Genomic DNA, 27,620 nt, shown 5'->3' with positions numbered 1-27,620 from the left:
AACTAGAGTCAAAACTGCAAAAAGCTTGGGGTTGTTGACATGGCCAAAGACAGCCATATCTAGCTTGGGAAGGAGGGCTGCTACATATGCCGAATCAGTAACAAGATTAAGAGGGCCTGGAAAATACTGAAATGCCAAAGCCGCAGCCCGTAATTCTACAACTTGCAGGGATCCTTCCTGATATACAATTTGGGAATGCCATTGCCCATTTTTTTTCCAAGCAACTGCGGCTTTTCCCATTTTTCCAGATCCATCTGTAAATACTGTGTCACCTTCAACTGGTTGTCTTTGACTTAGTTGCCGTGGCTGCAAAGTTAGATGTACAGTCATTTTCAGAAGTGGATGAGGTGGGTGATGGTACTGAATTTGCCCTTGAAAATTGGCAAGAGCCACTTGAAGGGCAGCAGAATTTAACAGCGCCCATTCAACATAGTATTGTTGTACAGGGATCAGCTCCAGTCAACTCTAAACATCTTTTTTGGATTTTTATGATCAAATCGGCAACAAGTTCATACCATTCAACAGCAGTTTTCTTAGGCTGCAAAGGCAAAAACAACCATTCAAGTACATGCAGCGGATCTTCCCAAGCCTGGTTCCATTGGGCCAACATAGCATAAGGGGAAGATTGGTCCACTAAAATAAAACCACTTAAAGGAAGCGTGATATCTACACGCCACACATGTCACAAAGAGATCAATTGTTCAACTTCATTCACAAGTGCTAAGGCTGCAGGCGTTAAATACCTTGGGGCTAAAAGATCTGTGTCTCCTTTTAAAAGTTGCAAAAGAGGTTGCATTTGTTCATTAGTAAGGCCTAAATAAGGCCGTAACCAATTTAGCATTCCTGCAAGTTTTTGGACATCATTCAAAGTCTTTATGTCCAATTTTAATTTGATAGGTTGTGGAGACACAGTTCTTTTCATCACATCCATGCCCAGATATTTCCAAGGCTCTTGTCTCTGAACTTTTTCAGGAGCTACAACCAATCCAAACTCTGCTAAGCTATGTCTGGCAGCTTTTCCAACTACGTCCAGCAGTTCTGTTGACAGTGCTGCCAGCAGAATGTCATCCATGTAATGATAACAGTAAACATCCTTGTATTTGTCTCTCACAGAGCTCAGGGCTTGGGCCACAAACCATTGACAAATGGTTGGCGAGTTTCTCATGCCCTGCGGCAGCACGGTCCAGTGGTACCGTTTTGTGGGCTCAGAATTATTTCTAGATGGTACTGTAAAAGCAAACTTTTCTTTGTCTTTTGGATCTAAAGGAATGGTAAAAAAACAATCTTTCAGATCAATAACTAAAATGTCCCAGTCCAGTGGTATGGTGGCAGATGGCAATCCTGGCTGTAAGGCCCCCATAGGGGCCATCACTACATTGACTTTACGCAGGTCATGCAATAATCGCCATTTACCAGACTTCTTTTTTATCACAACTACAGGAGTGTTCCATGGGCTATGTGATTCTTCAATGTGGCCTGCGTGTAACTGTTCTGTAACTAATTCATGCAGGGCATACAGCTTTTCTTGGGGCAGGGGCCACTGATCTACCCATACTGGCATGTCAGTTAACCAAGTGAGACCAAGGGTAGGCTGTTTCAGTCCCTGCAGTACAGTGGCCCCAGTTAAAAATCCGTGGTGATACGAACTCCCCACTGTCCTAAACAATCTTGACCCCACAAAGTAAATGGTGCGGTGGCAACGTATGGGCAGATGGCAGCAGTCTGTCTGTCCTTCTTGCGTTTTGATCTGTATAGGTTTTACAGACAAGTAGCTATTAGTCACGCCCCCCAGACCTACAACTCCTGCTGCATTATTTACCAGAGGCCATTGAGGTGGCCAGTCTTTGGAGGCAGTTACGTCTGCTCCGGTATCCAGAAGACTGCTCAATCTCACTTCTGCAGGAGTGCCTCCCGATAACGCCAAGGTGCAGGTCAGGTTGGGTCGTTGTGAAGATAGTTCTTGTGTCCAACATACGTGAGGTTTTCCTGTGGAGCCTAATCCTTCATCACCCTACCACCTAGGCTCTGTTCTGGGAACACAACTCACAAAAGGCACAAGTTGAGCAAGGCGTGTATTTTTTGGAATTGTAACAGGAGGCACAGGTGTAGAAACTAAGGCACATATTTGACCTGTAAAGTCTGCATCAATAACACCGACATGTACTTGGATATTTTTGTAAAGTAGTACTAGATCGACCTATTAGTAAGGCACTAAGGCCTTTCCCTATTGGCCCCTGAGCATTCAAAGGGACCTTAAACACTCCATGGTTGGTTAGGGTTACTGATTCACTGGTGTATACATCCATCCCTGCTGATCCCTGGGTCCTCCCTGATAATTGGTCACATAAGGCTGGCCGGTTGGTATAACAACCTGAGGTACTTGTGTCATTGCACGCCTCCTCGCGCTCTTGTGAGCGTTTCCCTGGCGTGGTAGGAGAAAACCTTCTTTATTGTAACGAGAATTACATTGTTTTGCAAAATGCCCTTTCTTTCCACAGCGAAGACAAGGAATCATCGCTGAGGACAGTTTAGGTCGTGGCGCTTGTTGTTTTTTGGAGGGGCAGTCCTGTTTACGATGTCCTAATTTACCACAAGAATAACATTTCATTTGCATAGCAGCTAGTACTGTTAGTTTGTGTTCCACGGTGCCCACCTTGTCACAGGCTGATATCATTGCTTCTAAACTGGGTTCACCTGGTAATCCTTCTATTACTTTTTGACAATCAATATTAGCATTATCTTTGGCTAGTTGCCTTACTAGCATGTCACGCAGGTGAGGGTCAAACACTTGAGAAGCAACAGCATGTTGCAAGTTTTCCACAAATGGCAAAAATGGTTCTTTTGGACCTTGCTTAATTGCCGTATAACGCTGTTTTGGCTCTGCTAATTGTGCAGTTTTCAATATGGCTAGCATGCCTACATTTTTTACCTGATCTAATACTATGGTGGGCCACTGAGCTTGAACTTGAGGATTGGCATACTGCCCAAGACCCATCAACAGATCAGGCCCATGAGCAAACCGGGGATCACCTCGTGGAAGATTCAAATTATGCAGTCCCTGCTGTTCTGCAGTTGTTCGCCACGTGGCGTGGAAAATGGCTAGTTGCGCAGGTTGGAACATAATCTGTGCCAGCTGAGAAATATCAAAAGGAGTCAAAGCATCCATGGTTAGCAAACACAGCAACTGCACTGTAGGCGGTGAATTCACCCTGTACTGAGAAACATTTTTTTGCAAGTCCTGTACTACTTTCCAAGCAAATGGTGTATGAACGTGAGGATTACCAGCAGCCACATCTCCCAATACAATAGGATATGCGTGCGGTGCATCGGTGGAAGGAGTAGGAGAATCAAGGAGTGGTCTGCCTATCTGTTCTACTAAATCCCAGTTTCCATCTTTTAATGCCTCATCTCTTATAGCCTGCCAAAATCGCCGAGGGTCGCGCGTCATTAATGTACCACTGGAAACTTGATTTTTACCACCTCCAACTTTTTCACTGCCTGTGACTGATAACGTTGTCGTAGCTGGACCCGAATCCGGGTTTTCGGCATTTCCATCCTGCGCAGGCAGGGCCGGAGCCGAGGGGGCGGGCGGGATGGGCGGTGCCGAGGGGACGGGTGGGGGGGGGGGGGGGGCGGAGCCGAGGGGGGAAGGCGTGCGGGCTGGGGGGAGTCAGGGGGGCTGGGATCGGTCCACTGAGGTTTCTGCTTGTCATCCTCGTCCTCGGAATCGGTATCAAGTATAAGTCGATGCAGTTGGAGAGATTTAGGGGATTCGGGGCATTGGAGAGTGGCGTCTGGTAAGGGACACAGACTCTCCCCCTCCCCCACCCCCTCATCCTCTTGTCTGTATTCTGGAGGGGGATACAGGGGAGGTTTGAACGACGTACCCTCATTCGCATTTTGCTGAGTTTTTAAGCCCCCACTTGTGTCTTGTGGACTCTGCAAATCTCCACTCGCATTTTGCTGTTTTTGCAAGCCCCCAGTCGCATTTTGCTGATTTGGCAAGCCCCCATTCGCATTTTGCTGATTTTGCAAGCACCCATTTGCGTCTTGCAGATTCTTGAAGCCCCCTACAACATGTCTAAGCAGTCCCCAGGTAAGCAAAAACCCTTTTTCCAGAGCTTCTCACAGTGTTGATCCTAAATTGTCCCAGGTCCACACACTAAGAGCAGTCGCGGGAGACATTTCCACTCCATGTGTTTTGGCCCACAATAACATATCTTTTAACCGAAGCCCATCTAAAGTAATTCCACGCTTCTCTAATACTAATTGCCACATTGATAGCACCATGGTATCTTCTTTAGATAACTTACTCCCCATGTTGTCCCTGGTGGCTCACTTTACCGGTGTCCTCACCTTCTCCCGGGATCTTGCAGCTGCTCGCTGTGCTACTCCCCTTCACCAGGCTCCACCTCCCCAGCAACCCGCTGGTCACAGTTTCAGGATCACTCCTGACACCCCTTACCGGGGTCACGTTGGCACAGTCTCAGAATCTCTTTTTGATACCCTTTACTGGGATCATATAGGCACGTCGGGGTCACCAAATGTGGTGACGCAAGTCGAGGCGGACTGAAAAGAAACACTATGTCTGCGTGGCTGGGTTCGAACAAAATGGCTTTTATTGTTTATACAAACTATGTATATATCTAAGACAGTGCAGGTGTCAGACCCTGATAGGTTTTTGTGTCCTTCTTCTTGCTTGCTATTTGCTGTTGCTGTAGGTGCCCGTATGCTGTGGCTCTAAGTTCTGATTCTTCACATCCTGTTTACATACCTGACAATTTGTGGCTGTCTTAAAGGTACACGGCTAAGTCTTTGAAGTCAACTAACTTGTCTGCAGACCCGCTGCAGACCCCAACACTTTACCTCTATACTGACTCATGGATGGTGGAAAATGCCCTATGGGGGTGGTTATAGAAATGGAAGGAAAGTAATTGGCAACACAGAGGTGAACCCATATGGGCTGCTGCATTATGGCAAGATATTGCTGCTCAGGTGGAGAACCTGGTTGTAAAGGTACGTCATGTAGATGCTCATGTACCCAAGAGTCGGGCCACTGAAGAACATTTAAACAACCAGCAGGTAGATCAAGCAGCCAAGATTGAAGTGGCTTAAGTAGATTTGGATTGGCAACATAAAGGTGAATTATTTATAGCTCGGTGGGCCCATAACACCTCAAGCCATCAAGGATAAGATGCAACATATAGATGGGCCTGAGATCGAGGGGTGGACTTAACCATGGACACTATTGCACAGGTGTCACAGTCCACTCAGCACTCAGTGGACTTGTGATGGTTCGTTTACTATGATCTCAAAGCGCAAAAAATCAAGGCGACCATGACAAGGGGTTATGCTTCAATCAAACAGCACAATTTTATTGTTTGCCCGTAAAGCAGTGTGCGATAGGTAGAAAGACAGAAAGTGAAGAAAAGATAAAGTAAAAAGAAAAGGAAAGAGGTTTATAGCTACCACCACGGGTCCCTATGGTCCCAGGTCCAAGCAGCATCCTGCCTGTCCTTCCGATTGTTGTTATCCTTGGTGGGGAAGATCTCCCAAAATTCGGTTGCTAAGGAGTCCTCTTTTATGCTGAGCAACACACATTGCTCCTCCTCTGGCCCATGGAATGTTGTCAGTCTCTGCCTTCTCAAGCACTCATGTTCTGGTTCGTTGTTATGACAACGGTTGTGATTCATCTTCTGGACAGCTGTTATGTGGCCTTATTGTAGTTGTTCCTTCCAGTGCCGGGTATCAGGAAGCGGCATAGTACTCCTCGTACCATGCAGTTCTCCTTCAGGGTCACTGGGTCTCGGTGTCCATGAGGACCACGTTCCATCTCCAGGTCTCTGTTAGCAATGTTGAGACAATATCATTCTTTTTAGACCGACTCTTACAACAGGTAATTCATGAATGTGAAACATGCGCTGCAATTAATCAAGCCAAGCGGTTAAAGCCTCTGTGGCATAGAGGACGATGGCTGAAATATAAATATGGTGAGGCTTGGCAAATTGACTATATCACACTCCCACAGACCCACCAAGACAAGCGCCATGTGCTTCCAATGGTGGAAGCAACCACCGGATGGCTGGAAACATACCCTGTGCTGCATGCCACTGCCCAGAACACTATCCTAGGCCTTGAAAGACAAGTCTTGTGGTGACATGGCACCCCAGAAAGAATTGAATCAGACAATGGAACTCATTTCTGAAACAGTCTTATAGACACTTGGGCCAAAGAGCATGGTATTGAGTGGGTATATCACATTCCCTATCATGCACCAGCCTCTGGGAAAACTGAACGATGTAATGGACTGTTAAAGACTACACTGAAAGCAACGGGTGGTAGAACTTTCAAACATTGGGATAAACATCTAGCAAAGGCTACCTGGTTGGTTAATACCAGAGGATCTGCTACTCGAGCTGGTCCTGCTCAGTCAAATCTTTTGCGTACCGTAGAGGGGGATAAAGTTCCTGTAGTGCACCTGAAAAATATGCTTGGGAAAACAGTTTGGGTCATTCCTGCCTCAGGCAAAGGCAAGCCCATTCGTGGGATTGTTTTTGCTTAAGGGCCTGGGAGCACTTGGTGGGTAATGCGGGAAGATGGGGAAGTTCATGTGTGCCTCAAGGGGATTTGATTTTGGGTGAAAACAGTCAATAAATTAAGTGATGTTAATTGTTACATAATGCTGTATATTGTCTTTGGGGATGATGGTAGAATTTGAACCCACGCCCTGGAGACACTGGATAATCTTGTGGCATCCATTTCTACCATCTCTAGATTGGAAGATTTGAACCTTATTTTTTTCTTCAACTGCCACACCAACAAAGACTGACTGGTGAAACCAGATCAGTGCAGCTGTAATAGGACTTGAACTGGCTTCAACATGGAACAGTCCAACACCTCGTACCATCCTCCTTGCCCAGAGAGACAGTTATAACAGATGGAGCCCAACATCATGGACTAAATTAACTTAATGGATTTTAGAGGGATGGTCCATAGACTAAGGGAATGATATCTGTGTATTTATATTTTATATATAGGACAGGAGAAGTGAGGATGATGTATTGGAGAACATAGCATGACGTAAATGGTATGGAATAAGGGATGGATACTGTCCTGGTTTCAGTTGGGATGGAGTTAATTTTCTTCTTAGTAGTTAGTACAGTGATGTGTTTTGGATATGATATAAGAACAATGTTGATAACCGCGCTGATGGTTTTAGTTGTCGCTGGGTAATGTTTATACTAAGTCAAGGACTTTTTGGTTTCTTGGGCCTTGCCAGCCAGAGTGCTGGAGGGGCACAAGAGACTGGGAAGGGACACAGCCAGGACAGCTGACCTGAACCAGCCAAAGAGGTATTCCATACCATGGGACGTCATGCTTGGTATATAAACTTGGAGGGTTAGCTGGGGGGGGATCATTTCTCGTTTCTTGGGGACTGGCTGGGCATCGGTCAGTGGGTGGTGAGCAGTTGTACTGTACATCACTTGTTTTTTTCCTTTTCCCTTCCTTTGGATTTTACCCTTTTTCCCCACCTTTCCATCCTAATTGTTATTGTTATTGTTATTACTGTTGGGTTTATATCTTTATTCTGTTTAAATTATTAAATAGTTCTTATCTCAACCCTCGAGTTTTAAATTCCTTTCTGATTCTCCTCCCCACCCCTCCGGGTGGGGGGGAGTGAGCAAGTGGCTGTGTGAGGTTTGGTTGCCAGTAGTGTTTGGTTGCTGGCCGGGGTTAAATCACGACAACCATCCATATTGGAATTTGAAACAACAAATTAAGAGACATTACTGATAGTGTTTTGAACAATATATTGGTGATATGAGAAAGAAACAATGTAAAAAACAGACAAGATGCTGAAGTCTGATACATTCATGATAAGTACCTAACGAAAACCAAAAACATTATTTGTTTGAGAGGAAATGGCCTCAAGTTACACCAGGGGAGGGTTAGACTGGATATTAGGAAAAATTTCTTTACCGAAAGGGTTGTCAAACATTGGAACAGGCTGCCCAGGGAAGTGGTTGAGTCACCATCCCTGGAGGTGTTTAAAAGACTGTAGACATGGCACTTAGGGACATGGTTTAGAGGTGGACTTGGCAGTGTTAGGTTAACAGTTGGACTCAGTCATCTTAAAGGTCTTTTCCAACCTAAATGATTCTATGATTCTATGATTATCACCTTATGGGCACTCAGCTTTCAGGCAGAAAGAAGAAAAAAACAATCAAACCTTTTCATTCACATTTTGGCTGAGAATTAATTTCATTTTCAGTTGTGAAAGAAGTGGTTTAGGTCAGATCGCTTAAAGAATTACCACCAAAGAGTTTGAGTGAAAGAGGTTTAATATGAATTTGTGGAAATGTGACTGCACAAGATTCAATGGCAAGGTTCACTCTATTATGTATTACATGGAGTAAATGAAGAGAGATAAATCAAGTTGGAATCAAATCAGAATAGAGTTGGAAATAGTTTATAAAGATCAAAGGCATAAGAGGGTAAAGGAGATCCTCCCATTGAGTCACAAGGTTTAGAGCGGACCCCCTTGCTTTCTAAACTCTCACAGATTTTAGGTGTGGCTAGATCCAATCTTAGTCTCAGACTTGGTCACTGGTTTGTATCTAAACGGGGGAGAGAGAGAGAAAAAAAATTGTTCACAATTCAAGATATTCTATAGGATTTTAGCAGCAAAGAAAATCAATAAAATTTGTTTTAAATCACAAAAATTACCTAACTACTTCAAGCGTGCAATATATATTATAACAAAGGTATACTGCTAAAAGTTTGCCTCGAGTTCAGTGAAATACTCACATCTAATGCCTTTGCATTCCTCAGTGGATGAAGTGTTGAGCCTCAAGGAGCAAGGGTATCAGCCCAGGCCCCATTGTTGGCTTTCTGCAACAGTCCCCCTAGTATTGCAAACTTGGAGGTTTTCAAACTCTGAGCAGCATCCTGCTCAGAGGGAGATGCTGGTCACAGCCTGCTGTGGTCCAGGAGAGTTCAAAAGGGTCTCACTTTAGGACTGCTGTTTATAAGGCTGTGAGATGATTGGCTTTAGTCATCAGTAAATTTCCATCCTGGCTGCAACCTGAGTTGGTAACTTTTCAAAATTCCAAGAACAATGGTATCATTCCACTCAGGTTACCACTCAGGCTATGTTCCGGCAGGAGAATTCTGGGATTGTCAGGGTGTCATGTGAAGGGGGGGGGGGGGGGGGGGGAGAGATTTTCTCAACCCCTAGTATTTGATCTGTTTATCAGCGCCCCAGGAAAGCCAAGACCCTTGTGCCCAACCAGTCTGTCAGTGTCCCGTTCCAGGGACCCTTCACTGAACAGTCCTGCTGGATTGGAGGGTGATTTGACTGACTTGTTCAGGGAAACGTGCCAACAGCATCAGGGGGACCCCTAAGCGGGTCTTCCCACTTTATTTGAATATGTTACCTGCAGACAGTGACTACTAGCGCCCCCTAAGGACTAACACTAACAGTTTATGGAATAACACCCATATATAAAATATATAAAATCGTATATAAAACCATATAAAATCGTGACAAATTAAGGTTCGTGATTGCTGGTGATAGGGACTGTCTGAAAAAACAAGCTTGAAGTGATATACAACCAAACTATATACAGCCAAAACTATAATTACTAATAACAGCTAGTGTGAGTTAGTTATTAGCGCGCATAAGATAAAGTTCTTACCCAATAGGTGTCCCTATGGGGGAGAAGACAGGTTCAGCCTGTCGACTGATCCCAGAAGTTACGATGGAGTCTTCCTTAACTTCTCCCCTCATCCATTCACTTTTTATACTTTTCTTTACTCTCAGGTGGAGCTTGAGTGACTCTAGTCATACACACTTTCATTATTGATTGGTGTAAAATTCTCTCGCTTCTTGTTTAAAACATAGCCAATAAGAAATATAACGCACATGCTTGGTGAGGGGTGGTCGTGCCTTGGAGGTGGGTAACTTTGGGATGGAGGTGTGGATTAGTATTACAATGAGATTATAATGACCAAGGTTCATCTAAGGAAAATGATTTTGCCACAGTTGTTGGCTCAGCAACAGTCATCTTCTCTTATATCTCCTATTGACAGCTGCTATGCGGTTTGTCAGCTGTATGGTACCATCAAGTTCCCAGTCCTGCAAGAAGTACAGCAGAGCCTTGTCGTGGTGTCTCCACTCTGCTCCACCCTCCACTGCTCCTCTAGAATAGCAGGTTGTGTTGCCTAGGGAACCATGATGGAGTAGATTCTGTGCATGCCAACCATCTTGAAAGTGGCAACTGTATTTCACCCTGAAAAGGTTTATATAATACTACAACTTCTGTTAGGTCCCAGTTTTCTCTAATTCCCCCCTCCAAGCGATTTTTCCACACAGGGAACAACTGATTGTCTCCATTCTCATTCCCTGCTTTGACCAGTCAACTGGAGTTCCAGTATGGACAGTGCTGTTCTCTGCCTTAGCTGAGCAAGAGTTACTGGTATGGTCAAGGGGTGCTTAACCGCCCAACTCATTACTCAAGGTTCCAAGGCCTACTCAGCAGCTCCTGGGGTCATAGAACAGCCCAGAAAAAGGGGGAAAAGTTTGCCACCACATTTTCTCTATATTTTTGGGTAGGAAAATGCAGATTCTCCTTGGCCTTCCTTTTGTTGCTAATGTATTTTGTATTGTCTTTTACGGCAGTCGCCAGATTAAGTTCTAGTTGGGCTTTAGCCCTTCTAATTTTCTCCTTGCATAACCTCACGACATCCTTGCAGTCCTGAGTTGCCTGCCCCTTCTTCCAAAGGTGGTAAACTCTCCTTTTTTTCCTGAGTTCCAGCCAAATCTCTGTTCAGCCAGGCCAGTCTTTTTCCCCACTGGCTCGTCTTTCAGCACATGGGGACGGCCTGATACTGCTCCTTTAAGATTTCCTTCTAGAAGAACGTCCAGCCTTCCTGGACTCCTTTGCCCTAAGTACTCACCAGAGGAATGCCAGGAAACTGAAAATATTGAAAAAGTTTGCAGATTTGGGGCCTTATCCAACATCTAAGGAACACACATCCACTCACTCAACCCATCCCTGACCCAAGGAGGACAGGTAAGGGAATAGGAAGAGCAAAAGCAAGAAAACTCTGGGTCCAGATAAAGACAGTTTAATAAGTAAAGGAAAGAAGAAAATGAAAGAAAAAACAAGTGATGCAAAGACAATCACTTCACAACTTACCACAAATAGATTGATGCCTAGCCAGTTTCTGAGCAATGGCTACCTCCCCCAAAACCTTCTCTTATTTTTTATTGCTGAGCATGACATCATATGGCATGGAATATTCCTTTTGCCAATTCAGGTTAGCTGTCCAGGTTGTGTCCCCTCCCAGCCTTCATGCCCACCCCCAGCCTACTTACTGTGGGGGCAAAGTGGGAAAAAGAGGAAGTCTTGATGCTGTGCAAGCATTGTTCAGCAATAGCCAAAATGCTGGTGTGTTATCAACACTGGTTTAGCCACAGATCCAAAACACAGTGACATGTGGGCTGCTACAATGAAAATTAACTCCATCCCAGCCACACCCAGTACACCTTGGAAAAGTGTTTCAGTGTTAATTACCTTAACTTAAATTAAAAATTTCGATTTAAATTTAATTTAAAGCAGTTATTTTCATTCTGACATTCTTGAGTTTAAAGTCCATTGATCTTGTGGTATCTTTATTTATCACAATGAAGTATTCTCCATTAAGCTGACTTAGGCAAACTTAAGTACTTCAGGAAGGAGCATAGTCTAATACAGCTTTTTTGTAAGCTTTGAAGCTGTTTTCTTGTCTGAACACCTTCTTATGCATTTTTTTTTTTTAATTCTAAGGGGGGGAAAAACATTTATTCTGTCTTTAACTCCTGAGAATTTGAGGTATTTTCCTATGGTGCCTGAGAAATGGACTAGTGGAAGTGCCTCACCTAACCTCTGCTGCTTCAGTCTCATTCCAAAATGGAGATGGATTTTTTGTGTGTAACAGCTGATCTCAATACTTGGTGGGCTGAAGTAGCAGCCACAGGAAACCCCTGCAGTCCTGCTGAGGGGGTGGCAGATGCCTTGGCTGCTCAGCCTTGCTCACCCTGAGGGGGGCAGCCATGACATAAACCCTAGGCCAACATCTCTAGCTGATTGACTGTGGCTCAGATGTTGGCTCCTGGCTAACACAACTCTTCAAGTATGAGGTGATTTGACAGCTACTGTAGCCACCTTGCTCTGTTATACCCACATGATAACTCTCTTCTTTCAAGCCTTTACTTCCTTCATGAGCAAACCACATTTTCATGTTAATCTCAATCTCTTGTTCTTGCAGGGTGCTGAAGAAAATTCCAAGTCTGGTACCACATCCTGGTCAGTAATGACCCCATAATCCTCCCTAGCATGATGGAGTGTAATTGCATATGTGGGAATCCAAAAAGGAGAAAGCAGGTAAATCACTTCCTCTTTCCAACACATTTGGCTGTGTAATTGTGTTGCTCAGAGCAGTCTTTCGCTCAGCAGCCACTACTTTCTTTTGCCACTCTGGGAACATGTAGACTCCAGCAGTAGGAAAAGTTACATGATTTTTTTTTTTTTCTGAGCATGACCTACCTTAAACAAACAGCTTTCTCGTTAATCACTTCAAAACAACTTGAGTTAGATATCAAGAGGAAGAAAAGAGTGTTCTGCCTCCAGCTGGGGAATGCCTTCCTCATGGAGGCAAGTGTCCTCTGTGCAGCTGCATGCCAAGCCTTCCTAAATATGCCCTAATGCCACTCGTAACCGCATAGGAAGACCAAGAAATGCATACGTGTTTATTAGGGGGCTCTGATTTTAGACAGAAACAAAAAAAACCCCACACCACACTAAACAGTAACATGTGGCCAAGGCCAGGCTCTCCGCCACACTGCGCCGGTCATAGGCGCCCCTCAGGCTGCCGCGCCCCACCCCTGCCCCCTCACGCAGGAGCTGCAGCGGGCACCAGGAGCGACACCGGCCCCAGCGCCCGTTCGCTGCTGCGACGGGTGGACGGGCCAGCGAGCGCCTGCTGCTCCCAGCCCCAGCAGTATCCGGTGCGGCAAGGAAGCTGCTTTGGTTCCGCCACCCCCTCCAAGCGGCCCTTCCAGCCGCCATGGCCCGGCGGCGCTGTCCCCTCCCGGCTGTTGCTCCTCCTCCTCCCCGCTCTGTCCCAGGGCGCAGGAGTGACATCACGCCCAGGGTTTCCATCCGACTAAGAGAGGAGGAGGTTGAGCGGAGTAGCAGCGTGATGGCGGTGATCGGGAGGACTTAAGAAACAGCGGCGGAGCAACACGGCACCTACTTCTTAGGCTTTTCCCCTTCCCGGTTTGGGGTCCTATTGTTACAGCCGGTAGGGGCTGCAGGCGAGCCTGCCGCGTGGGGCTGTAAGGAACCGGCGGCCCAGGCCCTGTGGGGGCTGCAGGAGAGCCTCCGATCCTAGGTTGCAGCACAGACCTCTTCGTGGGGTGAGGCGCCGTCTCGGACCAGGGCAGCTCTAGGGAGGCCGGGCCGGGCGCACACGCGCAGGTAGGCAGAGGCCCGCCATGGCTCCTTTCCTTTTCCCTGGTCTGGAGTTGTGTGGTGGCTGTCGCTTTTGAAGATGGATGGGGAGGCGACTGGCGTTGAGAAGAAGAGGTTGGATGCCCGGTGCGAGGCTGGGGCTCCTGGGCCTGCTCGCTGTTTTCCAAAGAGGGAGGCAAGGAGGGAACTGTGAGAGCTGAGGCGGGCAGCCGGGGTTGAGCCTCTTTAGCTGTCTCCTGCGGGGGGAGCTTGTGACGAACGGGCTGGGAGGCAGGAGTGCGGCCTTCGCTCTTCTCTGGCCATGGCGGGGCGCTGGGAGAAGCGAGCACGGAGGACAGCGGCTGCATTAGCAATACTGCCAGGGGAGCCTTGACCAGGAGCGGCGCCTGTGCGGGTTGCGCCACCAGCAGAGGGCCATCTCCGGGGGCGGGAGGTGAACCCGTGGGAGGTAAGGAGGCAGCCCTCGCGTGGGCTCTCCCCAGGAGCACCTTAGGAGCGGTCGATCACGGGAGGCCGCGAGAGCGCGGTGCGGGTGGTCGGGGAGGATCGTCGCCGGAGCAGGGAGTGGACGACAAGGAGATAGTTTCGTGGCCGCTAAAGATGTTTCCTGGGGCCCGGGGAGTGCCGGTCCTAGAGGTGGCAGGGTGTTCGCACCCTGGACGCGGGAGGGCAGACTGCGCGGAGCTTGGCCTCGTTGGGCAACAGAGGCCGATCCGCGAGGAACCACCAAGCTGCCTAGCTCGCCGCCGCGGGGGCCCCAGCCTCGCTTTGCGGCCTCTTTGGGGTTACAGGGTTCTTTCCTATCACTTTTCTTCCGTCATCGCCTTTGTTTGCTGGCTGGAGTGGCCCTGGTGTCTGAGATAGTGCCTGAGGGCAGGGCTTTTTCCATCCCGGAACGAGGCGACCTCTGCCTCCATCATGAGCTGTAGGTCGGGCTGTATTAGAGGAGAGCACCTTGAGGCAGGCAACCTGCAGGCGAGCCCCTAATCTCTTTTACACCACTAAATCTGTGAGAGGCGCTGCTCTTTAGCTGATTATCAGTGAGTTCATACTTGCACTCCATTTAAAGTGAGCCTAAACTTCCTAGGTGCATCTCACACGGTAGAGATCTGATTGAAAATGTTGATGTATACGAAATAATGATTACTCCGATCTTACTAGCCTGATGTAGTTGAGTCAATTTTTTAAAATGGGGCAGTCTTTATTTTCCTGCTTCTACCCCCAACTGGATGTAAGCATTATGTCTGTGTCTGGAAATGCTTCTGATATGTTTTTGTGCATGAAATAATTTTGCTAATTAGATCTTAGGGCTTTAATATCCGTAGTTTATATTCATGTGTTTGGGGAGGCTGTTTTCCTTTAAAATAAAGTTAGATCTGGTTGTTCTTAAGTACTATGGCATACCAAAAGCTATTTTTCAGTTAAAAAGATGATGTCAAATGTGGTAGATACTCCCTTTCAGTGTTGTAACAGGACAAGTTATTTTCAGTATCTTTCAGTTGCAACCATCAAATATTTCAAGTTATATCACCATTTTCCTTTACTACTTTAGATAATTTGGGAAAAATCTTCAATACCTGCAGAGAACAGTTGAGTAAACAAGTCACCTGGAAAAGAGTACCAAGAAGTAGATTCTTGACATCTGCCTTCTAACCTGAGTGGACTTCTATTTATCTTTTAAACTTAATATTTACAATGAATGGGCACAGTGATGAAGACGTTGTAAGAAACAGTAGTGGAGAGTCAAGGTAAGCACTTTCAGTCCTTGGCTATGTATTTTGTTTATTAGAACTGGTTTACATTTTAACTTTGTGCCAAACCTTCCTGGTGAGCAAGTAGACCATTATTTAGGAGGACCGGTCATGCTTTTTTAAAGATGCTTAATCTGCTCGTTTGAATCAGTTAGCTTCATTTAATAACTGTAACAATCATGTGTATATACCTTACGTAATACAGTTTTAATGCTATTTAAGCTCTATTGGCATCCATTACTCTTTTTTTCCTCAAAAGTTGTCTGAAGTATCAATCTGAAACAGATTAGATTGAAATGTTAAACTCATGTCTATGAAGTGTAGGGCATGCATGCATACATAATATGTGCTATATAAACCCCTAATTAGGCTATCTCTAAAGTTGGAACAGTGGACTACTAATTCTAGTGAGGCTTCCATATTTGTTGAGTTGTCAAAGCAGTATAATGGAAAGCATTAACTTCATGTTTGTTTTCCAAAGTGAAAGTACAGTTTTCCCAGCTGTTTTCTTAATATAATAATCATCATCATCATCATCCACTCCTCTAACGTCACTTGCTGGTGTTCTAGGATATGTAGAGAGTTCACTTGGTTGGAAAAGCTTGGTTAGAACTTCCCTGCTGCAAGATGAGGATAACCGTGGACTTCTAGGGGTGGAATTAAATTTGTATTCTAGAACACCGCTAAGTTCAACAAGTGTCTGCTGCACTAGGAAGTTAATATTTCTAAAACTGGGAATATGATGAATGCTGCAGATTTAAGAAGGCAAGGCAAACTTACAAATAGAAGCGGTTGTGATCATGCTGTCAGTCTACCCATCTCTGTCTGTCTTCACTTTCTGATCACAGCCTGTTTAACCTGTTAGTTAATTCCATCAGTCAGAGGTCATAAAGTAAACTGAGTTCTGTGGGCTTTATGAAAACAGCCAGTTGGGGTAGAGGGGATAGATCTAAATTATTGCCCCAAGTGAAGAAATCCAAGAACAACATAATGGCCAGCTGATCATTCAGCATGTGCTGGCCATTAAGCTTGCATGTAGCATAGTGAGTAATGGGGTGGGAAGAAGGGGGAAGAGAGAAGTGTTTAGGTGATATTAGGTGCAAATCTCTAAGAAACCTATGAGCAGTAGAATTAAAGACACAAAAGTTGTTAAGGTTTATTTTTTTTAATGTCAAGCTTCCATGTTATACCTAGAAATATTCTAGAAAGTCAGTAAACTTTGAATCTTGTGAATAATTTGTAAGCTTTGTTGTTGTTGTTGGATTTCTGCTTCCAGTAAAGATGATATTTGTCTAGTTAGCAAACAAATTTTAGGTTTCTTCTAGTAAGTGGCAAAATATTCCTGATTACTTATATTAAGAAAAAAAAAAAAAGAAAACAAACAGCCAATCCCAAAACAAGCCTTGTCAGCTGAGTAGAGGAACATGAACAAAATAAAACAGTGTGAACAAAGCTAGTCTTCTGAACTTTTAGAGAGTTATAAATAAGATCTCCAACAAATGTTAACTTATCAGGAACAACTCCGATGACTTTATATTTATGAAGTTTTTTACTACTTGAAACAAGCCACATAGCTAAAAATAATGTAGGAATAATACTGCGTATCAAACTATGACCACTTGTAAATACCAGTATATCAAAGTTATTCAAAAGCTGTAGCAATTCTCATAAGACTAAACCAACTAAATATCAAAAAAGCATCCAGACAACTTTATTAAACTAAATATCAGAAAGATGCAAATTACTTAAAACATGATAGTTGCCTGTGAAGTGAGAGTTTGTTCATCTTAAATGTGCTGCTGAGCACATTTTAAAGCTTTAAAAAAAGTTTTTAAATGTTAAACTTTGTTTCCTCTAGGCTTGTATCAGTCATTGACCCTGTAGCCTAATTCAGACAGATCTCAGAAAACCTATTTGTATGCTTGCCATTTGCTATCAAGAAATTCTGTTTTTCTAAATGAAGGGTGAAGGCTTCCAATATTAAATAATTGAGCCCTTTTTCTGTCCAGGCTATTTTCATTATTAAAATAATTATTGTGAAAGGTGTTTGCTTATGGGGTACCTTAGTATGTCTTGCCCCTGTTGTTGTGGTTTGGTTGGTTTGTGGGTGTTGTGTTGTCATCCCCCCTGCCTCCCCCTTTCTTCAAGTTTTCCAGAACTCTAAATGACTTTCACTAGAAGGAAAATTCCTTAAGCTAGCTGTGACTGCAGACAGATATCTAACTGTAACCAGGGAAGTGAAGCTGCATTTAGTCTTCAAATAGTCTGGGAATATGAATTCTACAGAATGGAAATAAAATCAGTAACAGGGTAGCTTGTTACTGGATAGCAGTCTGGTAGCTTGTCTGGATAGTAAGTAATTATAAGTACAAAAACTTTACAGCAGTGCTCTGAGAAACTGACTCTTAAGAAAAACATTTTTGTGTAGTGTTCTTGAAAGCATTCTGTTGCAAACTTGAATAGGACTAAATACATGTTAGCTAGCATTAAGAAAGCGTAATGAGCAAGGAAGGGCAGTTATAGCTGAACTGCAATACAAGCTCTAGGTAGAACAGGGAATGCAGAAATGAAGCATTGGTGCCAATTGAACAGCAATCTGATTTCCTGTCTCTTTGCTCTTCCTATGTTTCTTGTAGAACAAGACATGGAGCACTTGAGCAGACCTTACTTCTCTGTAGGTAAAAAAGGGTGTGCTCTGTCACCCTCAAAGCAAAGTTCTTCCTTGTATTCAGAAGGAACTTCCTGTGTTTCAGTTTGTGCCTGTTGCCCCTTGTCTTGTCGCTGGTCACCACTGAAAAGAGTCTGGCCCCATCCTCTTGTTACTCGCCCTTAAGATATTTATATGCATTGATAAGATCCCCTCTCAGTCTTCTCTTCTCCAGGCTAAACAGGCCCAGCTCTCTCAGCCTTTCCTCATAAGGGAGATGTTTCAGTCCCCTAATCCTCTTTGTAGCCCTCCACTGGACACTCTTCAGTAGTCCCCTGTCCCTCTTGAAGTGGGGAGCCCAGAACTGGACACAGTACTCCAGATGCGGCCTCACCAGGGCAGAGCAGAGGGGGGGGATCACCTCCCTCGACCTGCTGGCCATGCTCCTCCTGATGTGTCCCAGTATCCCATTGGCCTTCTTGGCCACAAGGGCACACTGCTGGCCCATGGACAACTTGCTGTCCACCAGGACTCCCAGGTCCTTTTCCGCAGAGCTGCCTTCCAGCAGGCAGGTCAACCCCCCAGCCTGTACTGATGCATGGGGGTTATTCCTCCCTAGGTGCAAGACCTTATACTTGCCTTTGTTGACCTTCATTAGGTTTGTCTCTGCCCAACTCTCCAGCCTGTCCAGGTCTGGCTGAATGGCAGCACAGCCTTATGGTGTATCAGCCACTCCTCCCAGTTTTGTATCATCAGCAAACTTGCTGAGGGTGCACTCTGTCCCTTCACCCAGGTCAGTGATGAATAAGTTGAATTAATAAGAAAGTGGTTTCTTGCATGAAGGTCCCTTACCATTGTTTATGTTCTTGAAAGCTGAGTTAATGCAAGATTAATTTCTGTGGATTTAATTTGCTTTGTTGATTTAATAGTCTGTGGACCACAAAAGATAGTTAAGTAAAGCCAACTCTAACAGCGAATTCAAGCCTGCTGACAAACTTATACCTTCCACAGAAGATTAAAAAGAGAAATTGAAAGGCACTATTCTAAGTTACTGTTTTAAGAAACTAAGTGGGACTTAAAGCATAATTGCAGAAGTATTCTCATCTATTGGTTTCTTTTTGGTAGAAGTAGGTAATACACACTTTTTCCTTTCTTTTTTCTTCCCTCCTAATTTGTATGTATAGGGAGAGTTGTATTGGGTTTATGTGGCAAGGGTTTGGTAATGAGGAGACTGCAGGGGCAGCCTCTGTCAGAAGAGACCAGGGGCTGCCCCTGTGCTGAACAAAGCCAGTTCCAGCTGACTCCGAAATGGACCTGCCACTGGCCAAACATGAGCCAATCAATGAAGCTGGTGGCACCTCTGCAATAACATTTAAGAAAGGGTAAAATGCTGTGCAGCGGAGTGTGTGTGTGTGAGAGAGGGAGGAACAAGGGGGGAAAAATGTGAGAGAAACAGCTCTGGAGACACCCAGGCTAGTGAAGAAGGAGGGGGAAGAGGCGCTGGAGCAGAGATTCCCCTGCAGCCTGTGGTGAAGGCCGTGGTAAGGCAGTCTGTGCCCCTGCAGCCCATGGAGGACCTCACCCCAGAGCAGGTGGGTGGGCCCTGAAGGAAGCTGCAGCCTGTAGAGAGTGCATGCTGGAGCAGGCTCCTGGCAGGAACTGTGGCCTTTGGAAAGGAGCCAACTCAGGAGTAGGTTTTCTGTCAGGAACTGCAGTCCTGCAGGGTACTCACACTGGAGCAGTCTGTTCCTGACGGACTGTACCCCATGGAGAGGAGCCATGCTGGAGCAGTTTATGAAGGATTATCCTGTGGAAGGGACCCCACCTTAGAGCAGGGGAAAAGAAGTATGAGGAGGAAGGAGTGGCAGATGAGCTATTATGAACTGACTGCCTCCCCCCCCCATTCCATACACACACCCCTAGTGTGGAGGGAGGAGGTAGAAAGTTGGGAATGAAGGAGTGGAAGAAGGGAAGAGGGGAGAAGGAAGGTGTTTTAGTTTTGTCTTTGTGTATCACCATCCTACTTTATTTTTAATTGCAAGAAATGTATTTCAGTTGTCAGCCTAAGTCAGGAAGAGGGAATTGGGTTTGTGCTTCAGAATAGATGAAGATGGGAAATAATGCTTCTTGGTAGCCTGAACTTAATACTTTTTGTTCCCTTTGCTTTACATTAGTGATGATGAATAAGATTAATCTTTTACACATATAAATCAGATTGAGTAGTTCATTTTTTTTTTTAATAAAAGAGGGGAAAAAAAGAAGAAAAGCCCACTTGCATTGTGTTTGCCTAAATAAACTTACCTATGAACTTTCAGTTTTAAGAGTTTGGCATTTATTGCCTGTTAATTGTCTTCGTTTTGGAAGGGGCTCTTCATATTCAGATGCATGACCTTCCTTGGACTTCTGGTTTATTAAAATAACGGTGAACTGTCATCTCAGATGCTTTTCAAAGACCTTGCAGAAATTAATCTTTTCTGGTTTTGATGGGTTAAACTTCTATTTTGCTCAAATTGATATTCTGTTTCCTGTTGGTTTTAAATTGGAGGATTGTTAAGGCAGTTTAATGTAATGAATGCCCTCTAAATCAGCAGTGATAAATTATCCTCTCTTGGGTCCTTTATCAACCCAGACCTTATACAGGAATCTAAATGCTCTAACAGTGCCTTTGCAGCATGGCTTGTGTAGCTTTCTGTTTTGAAGTTTCTCTTCCTAGTTAGTGCCCTGTATAAATTAGCTGACTATTCCTAGTTGTGTGTTCTGATCAGGGGGACCTTGTTTTAAGAGGTGAGCTAGTGAAGCTAAACCAAAGACTACTGAAAAGAACTAGTGACTCTGTGACAGAACGCTTGCTTTTAATGTTTGTCAGTGATGTTTTTCTTTGTCTTCTGTCATCTTCCCAAAGCATACTCTGATTTTATTTCATAGATATTTATTGGGGTTTGAAAAATTAACAGGTGCAAACATGCAACAATTACCTCTTGGTACTCTTAGTGAGCTATCTTGCAAAATAGTTTGAAAATAAATACTGCTTTTGTGGATCTCTCTTAAATTACTCTTGAAAATGCTGAGAATATCCAGAGACAGTGTCTATAAAATGTAATAGACTAACTTCTTAGTTGTGTCAAACTTTCATACCAAATCAGATTTGACATGCTGCTGTACAAATGCAACTATTTGACTTGAGGGCTAGGAGTGTGGGAAGCTTCTTTACTATATATCCTGGAAGATGCTCCCTGTAGACTTTACATTGGTTTGCTAACACACACGAAACTATACTTTTTTATGTAGAAATCCCATCCTGAGGGCATGCTATTAATTCTTAGTATATATTCCTGCATGCCTACTACTGCAGGTTAGCACTGTCAGTTAACTTTGTCATCATTGCAGTGATTTGTTTGCATAGTAGAAAAGTCCTTCAACAGGACTCAAGAGGTCATCGTTATTGCTTTATCCATCACTTTCACTGCTTTTTTTCCATGGTCCTGTGATGCTCCTATAGCTGTTTGTGCAGTCTCATGCATTCCTGTCTTTGTTTAGTGTTGTTGGTTCTGAGTTTGGTTGTTTTGTTTGGGGTTTTGTGTGTGTTTTGTTTTTTTTCAATTGAACAAAATACAGTGTATGTAAGTATTCAAGAATACCTTTTATCAAATAACGCTGTTTTAATTTTACTGGGTTTTATATCTATAATGTATAAACAATATAGAACATTGCTTGAAGCAGGGGGAGGAAGGCTTATGTGACACATTTTTGAAAGAGGGACTTAGAAAAACAGAAATTCTGTTTTGAGTAACAGAATTAAGTATCTAAAAGAGCACAAATGCTCTTCAACAGCAAATACAATATTCCCTTTCTGTATGCATCATATTAACAGCATCTTTATTCTGTAGCTTAATTTGCCTTGCCCAATTTTAGATCTAGAGTTCTTCCAATTCAAGTCTTGATAGTGTTTATAATTTCTGTTGATGTTTAGTCTCTTGGAAGCACATTCATCAGTGAAGAAGGGGAGGGGGAAGAATAGAGCTGATTGGAAGAGGACAGCAACGCAAGAGTAGAGTAAAGGGAGGACATAATGTGACAAGGTGGAATAGGGTAAATTGACAAATGCAGGTGAATAGCTAACTGAAAATTAACTTTTGTGCACTGTCTCTTTCTCTCATTATATATAAGGTATGTATGTTTTTGCTACCAGTCTCTTGAGTATATTCAGAAAGGGTGAGAGAAAGACATTCTAATTTAGGCTTAGGTGCCTGAAGATTGCCTCTTACCTCCAGTTTCAAGCAGGCTTTTTTGAAAGAGGAGAAAAAAGGCTGGTTGTGTTGTACCCAAACCCTCTCTTTTAGGCTACTTCAGGTGTTCACAACAGGATGAGTATGGTGTCCTCTTTCACCTTTTGCTGAACTGTTTCAAATGAAAGCATCTAAAGAAAAGGCACTGACCCTGGACTGTACAGGAAGAAAAGGGGGCAAGAAATAAAGCATTTTGTGTAAGAGGAACTCCGGAGAGCAGAGGATCAGAATTGCTGTTCCCGAGATATTTATGTAACAGCATGTCATGGTTTAACCCCAGTCGACAACTAAGCACCACACAGCTGCTCACTGTGGATGCAGCATTAGGTAACAGGTAATTATGACCGCATTCTGAGTCTTTGGTTGAAGAAATATTTGAGTTTTAATGTTTCTTGCATCCTAACACTAGAGATACAATACCAGAATCTCAGTAATTAGTAGTGTCAGTTCAAGTGATTAATCTTGTAGAGGTCAGTGGTGCTATTTTGTGTTAATAGGTGTTACTCATTGTGAGAAAAGTTAGACAAATTATGGACCCTAGTTGAACAGCATCAGATAATATTTAAAGCTCTTTAGCTAGAGGAGGAATTGCTTGTATACTATGCCACAGATAATGCAGGGAAAATCAAACCAGCCCATAGGCAAAGGAGGAAGAGGAAAAGAAAACAACAAGGATATTAAAATATGACTACCTCACAGCTATTATTTCCATGAATTTACATTTTAAATGCCTTTATTATAGAACTTAGGTTCTGCTTCTTTTAATAAAAGGATGAAAGAAAACAGTCTTGCTATCATGAAAGTGTGTTGTGTTTTGGTGTGGAGGGGTGTTTTCTCTTTCCCCCAATGGAACAACTATTTTTAAAATCAAATTTTGGTATAGTCTGAAATGCTCTCACTTGTAGCTTGGTTAGTAATGATAGCTTGCAATGATTATTTATAGAAAATGTACATGTTGTCTTAAACTGTAACTCCTTTCCTTTTCAACTTCAAGAATGATTAAACCACATCTGACATGCTGCTGATAGAAGTTATTGGAGTGAGAGATTGCTTGTCTTTCAAGTTCTCAAAAGAATGTGAACTTTTCTCAAGCTGATTATGATTGGATTTGCCCTATAATAGCTGTTACAGTATTCATTTTAGTGGGTCAAGAAAATGTCATCTGAGCTGCTAGAAATGTATGTGAAACTTCTATATCTTGTATGTCTTTTCCTACAAGCTTCAAAACCTCAAACAATTAAGTTGTTTGCCATAGTTTTAAAAATCTATCTGAACTTACAGTGATCCTGGTAGATGTTGCAGTGTAATGAGTTCTGCAGTGGTTTTTTGGGTGTGTGTGTGTTTAGTTTTTGGTTGTTTTGGGGGCTTTCTTTTTAGTTATATCAGTAATGTTCCTTGAAGAAAGGGGGAAAAGTATTAGACTGCATAGCATTTTAAGCACTTGGAAAAACAACTGTCTGTTATGATGCAACGTGGAATGTGTGTGCATGTACTAAAATTGAAAACAACAACAGCAAAAACCCTTTTCATTTGGAATTTATTTAGTTTTCCTAAATTCTGTATTGATTTGCACCATTTTATACTTTGGTTTCGGGACAGCAGTCTTAAGAAATATTGCCCTGTTCAATTGTGCTCACTCTTACACTGCTTTGTGGGGTCTGTAAGTTGGTAGGATGTTTTTTTAAAAGCTGAGTCTGTTCCTTCTACAGACTCCACTGACACCACTAAGGGGGTGCTGTGTTGGAAGGTTGGGGAGGGCGTTAATAGTAATGTCAAAATAAGTTATTCTTGTGGAGCATCACTCACCAGCAGGCAAATATATTGTTTGAGGACCAAGACTGTTTTCAAGGTGTTTGGCTTCAGCTGTGATAGCTCATACTGCTGCTTTGTACCGTTTTCAAATTGTGAGAATTGCTGAAATTCAGAGTAAATGTAGGAACATTTAAAGTGAAATTTTGAAGTTGCTTCTTCCTTAGTTCTCCCTCTGTTTACAAGGAGATGATAGATGTAACTTTTTTTTAACACATGCATATGTGTAACTGTACCTTTTCTTAAATAATTCCATCCTTCCTTCTAGGGTTTAATCTGAATTACTGCTCATGTGGTAGAGGGTCATAGATATCCCATGGCAGGGATTAGAAATTTATGTTAATTTTTAATAACTAAGGGTTGCTTAATGTGCCCATGTTAGGGAGAAAGGAAGGCTGCTCTCCATTACTGTTTTTTACCCCTTAGCATGCCAGTAGTTTTGTGTTTGCAGTAAAATGTGAGAAGGCTGGGGGAGGTGAGTTCTATTTTTCTTTCATGAATACATTAGATAAAATACTGTAGCAAAAAAATTTGCTATAATTAAGTCCTGAGGTAGGGTGAATCTGGGCCCTGCGTAGGTGATACTGAGAAGTAATGAATGTTAAATTTTGACTAGGTCAGCGCTAGACAAGTGAAACAAAAATAAAAAGCCTAGTACATATATATCCCAGTGAAGTTACATCTGCAAAAGCAAAGTGCTGGAAAGGGATGATCTCTGGTGGTGAATTGACATGGTGTAGCAAACTGCTAGTAGCTGTGTTGAAAAGAAGTTGAAATTGAAAACTATTACTACAGTAGCTTACTACAGTAGTTTTTCAGTAAGACATAATTTTCAAAAGACTTAATTTTCAATATCCCAGTTTCTATTATGGGTACTCCTTAAGAGATGTGGGTAGAATGCTGCAGACATTTTGGTGTGAGGGGAAAAGTAGGCTTTTAGTCTCCCCTTCAGATAACACTTTTTCCTTTGTTCCAAGCAAGTTGGCATATTTTGGAGATTTTCTAGAAATTTTTTTAGAAAGTTAAATATGTCTGTTGTCTTTATTGTTGCTACATTCTTACAAGTATTACTTCAAAAACAAGTAAGGCATTGCTTTACCTTGGAAATTGATCATACAAGTTGGTAGTCTGGCTGATACTGATTTGTTTCTTATACTGCCTATGTATTCTAATATGTAGGTAGTTACCCTTTAAAGATAACCGAGAAATAAATGTCAGGCTGAAAATTTCCATTCAACTTCTGTTTGAATAGGTAAGTAGTCCTGTTAGGCAAGAGACTTCTTTTTTTTTTTTGTGTGTGTGGTATTGATACAAAGATGTTTTCTTTCAATTGCTGCAATCTCCAAATAGCTTGATTAGGGAATGAGTTCATAGAATCACAGAATACCAGGTTGGAAGGGACCTCAAATATCATCTGGTCCAACCTTTCTTAGCAAAAGCACAGTCTAGACAAGATGGCCCAGCACTCTGTCCAGCTGAATTTTAAAGGTGTCCAAAGTTGGGGCACATCCACCACTTCCCTGAAGAGATTATTCCAGTGGCTGATTGTTCTCACTGTGAAAAAATTTTCTTCTTGTGTCCAATCAGAATCTCCCCAAGAGTAACTTGTACCTATTACCCTTCATCTTTTCCTTGTGACTCCTTGTAAAAAGGGAGTCTCAATCTTCTTTGTAGCCACCCTTTAAATACTGGAAGATAGTGTTAAGGTCTTCCCTAAGCCTTTTTTTCCCAAGGCTGAACAAACCCAATTCTCTCAGCCTTCCCTCATATGACAGGCTTCCTAGTCCCTTAATCATCTTTGCGGCCCTTCTCTGGACCCTCTCCAGCCTGTCCACATCTTTTTCTGTATAGCGGGGCCAAAACTGAACACAGTATTCCAGGTGTGGCCTGACAAGCACTGAGTAGAGTGGGATAATGACTTCTTTATCTCTGCTGGTGATGGCTCTTGTTGATGCAGCCCAGCATCCTGTTGGCTTTCTTTGCTGCAGCAGTACACTGTTCACCCATATTGAGTTTGTTGTCCACCACAACCCCCAGGTCCCTTTCCACAGAGCTGCTCCCCAGCTGGGTAGAACCCAGCCTGTGCTGCGCTCCTGGATTATGTTTTCCCAGGTGCAAGACCTTGTTGAACTTCATAAGGTTCTTGTTAGCCCACTCTTCCAGCCTATCCAGGTCTTCCTGCAGGGTGGCCCTCCCTTCTGAAATGTCCACTTCCCCACTCAGTTTGGTATCATTGGCAAACTTCATCAGGGTACACTTGATCCCATCATCCAGATCATTTATGAAGATATTAAACAGCATTTGGCCCAATATTGATCCTTGGGGGACCCCACTTGTGACAGGTTGCCAGTTTGAAAAGGAGCTATTTAACACTACTCTGTCTGGGTGTGGCCTGTCAGCTTGTTCCCCACCCACTGCAAGGACCACTTGTCTAGACCATAATGCATCAGTTTCTCTGGGAGAAGGCTGTGGGAAACCATATCAAAAGCCTTGGAGAAATCCAGGTAGACAATGTCCACCACTCACCCCACATCAGCTGAGCAGGTTACTTTGTCATGGAAGATGATCAGGTTTGTCAAGCACGATTTGCCCTTGGTGAATGTGTGCTGGCTTTTCCCAATCACATGCTTCATTTGACTTGTTTATAGCCCCCAGGAGGATTTGTTCCATAACTTTCCCAAGGACAGAAGTAAGATTGATGGGCCTATAGTTTCCTGGATCCTCCTTTAAGCCCTTCTTGTAGATGGGGGTGACATTAGCCTTCTTCCGGTCTTCTGGGATGTCCCCCAATCTCACGACTTCTCAAAGATTATGGAGAGCAGCCTCGCAATGATGTCAGCCAGCTTTCTTAACGCCCTTGGGTGGTTATTGTCAGGGTCCATCGATTTGTAGGGGTCAAGCTCCTGTAATAGTTCACATACCAACTCTTCCTTCACTGACGGTGGGTCTATGTTTTGTGTTTGCATCAACCTGGATTTTTGTTCCCAAGGCCTGTGGTCCAACAGTACTGGTAAAGACAGAGGTGAAGAAAGTGTTGAGAACCTCTGCCTTTTCAGCGTTGTTGGTGACTAATTCACCTCTGCTGTTTAACAGTGGGCCAATATTTTCCTTATGTTTCTGCCTGTTGTTTACATACCTGAAGAATTCTTCTTGTAGTTTTTGACATCTCTGGCCAATTTCAATTTGAGCTGAGCTTTTGCTTTTCAAACTGCATCTCTGCACACCCTGACAGTGGCCTTGTAGTTCTCAATGGGTATTCGTCTGCTTTTCCATCTCTGGCACACTTCTCATGGTTTTGAGCAGACTCAGAAGCTTGCAGTTAAGCCGAGGTGGTCTCTTGCTCTGCCTACTTCCCTTACCTTTAAAGGGAATTAACTGTTTTTGTGCTTCCAGGAGAGCATTCTTGAAAAACTCCCTGCACTTGCTAGCTCCTTTATCCTCCATGGAAGCTTCCCACAGAATCCCTCCCAACTGAGCTCTGAGTGAGCTGAAGTTTTGCTCTTCTAAAATCTAAAACCTTTGCCTTAGTACTAACCTACAGCGTGCTCATCAGGATCCCAGACTCCACAATATTGTGATCACTGTAGCCAAGGCTATCACTAACTGAGAT

General features: G+C 43.6%; 2 protein-coding genes and 1 long non-coding RNA gene across 6 annotated transcripts in view; 2 read left to right on the top strand and 1 right to left on the bottom strand.

Moving 5' to 3' along the window:
* Positions 1 to 423: 423 nt before the first annotated feature.
* Positions 424 to 3,621, bottom strand: LOC114015860 (endogenous retrovirus group K member 5 Gag polyprotein-like). Its single transcript, XM_027805484.2, has 2 exons — positions 1,820 to 3,621; positions 424 to 538 (listed from the first exon to the last, which is right to left on the bottom strand). The coding sequence occupies exon 1, from the start codon at positions 3,446 to 3,448 to the stop codon at positions 2,279 to 2,281; it is 1,170 nt and encodes a 389-aa protein (XP_027661285.2). The 5' UTR covers positions 3,449 to 3,621; the 3' UTR covers positions 424 to 538; positions 1,820 to 2,278.
* Positions 3,622 to 4,113: 492 nt separating this feature from the next.
* On the top strand, positions 4,114 to 7,620 carry LOC129734942 (uncharacterized). Its single transcript, XR_008730469.1, has 2 exons — positions 4,114 to 4,799; positions 6,775 to 7,620. It is a non-coding gene; the product is annotated as an uncharacterized LOC129734942 (long non-coding RNA).
* A 5,177-nt stretch (positions 7,621 to 12,797) lies between these two features.
* The window catches only part of LOC129734135 (chromodomain-helicase-DNA-binding protein 1-like), a 74,529-nt gene continuing 59,706 nt past the window's right edge, over positions 12,798 to 27,620 (top strand). For 2 of the 4 annotated variants that reach the window (XR_008730448.1, XM_055700321.1), the window contains exons 1-2: positions 12,798 to 13,523; positions 15,070 to 15,265. Coding sequence is in view for 3 of the 4 variants with exons in the window: in XM_055700321.1 (XP_055556296.1) it covers positions 15,213 to 15,265 (53 nt within the window). In the remaining variant the exon portion in view is untranslated. The remainder of the gene's footprint in view (positions 13,524 to 15,069; positions 15,266 to 27,620) is intronic. The other 2 variants (XM_055700320.1, XM_055700319.1) reach the window with 1 other exon arrangement.

This window comes from Falco cherrug (assembly GCF_023634085.1).
Source record: "Falco cherrug isolate bFalChe1 chromosome W unlocalized genomic scaffold, bFalChe1.pri SUPER_W_unloc_1, whole genome shotgun sequence".
Classification (NCBI taxonomy): Eukaryota; Metazoa; Chordata; class Aves; order Falconiformes; family Falconidae; genus Falco; species Falco cherrug.
This window is presented reverse-complemented; position numbering and strand designations above follow the sequence as displayed.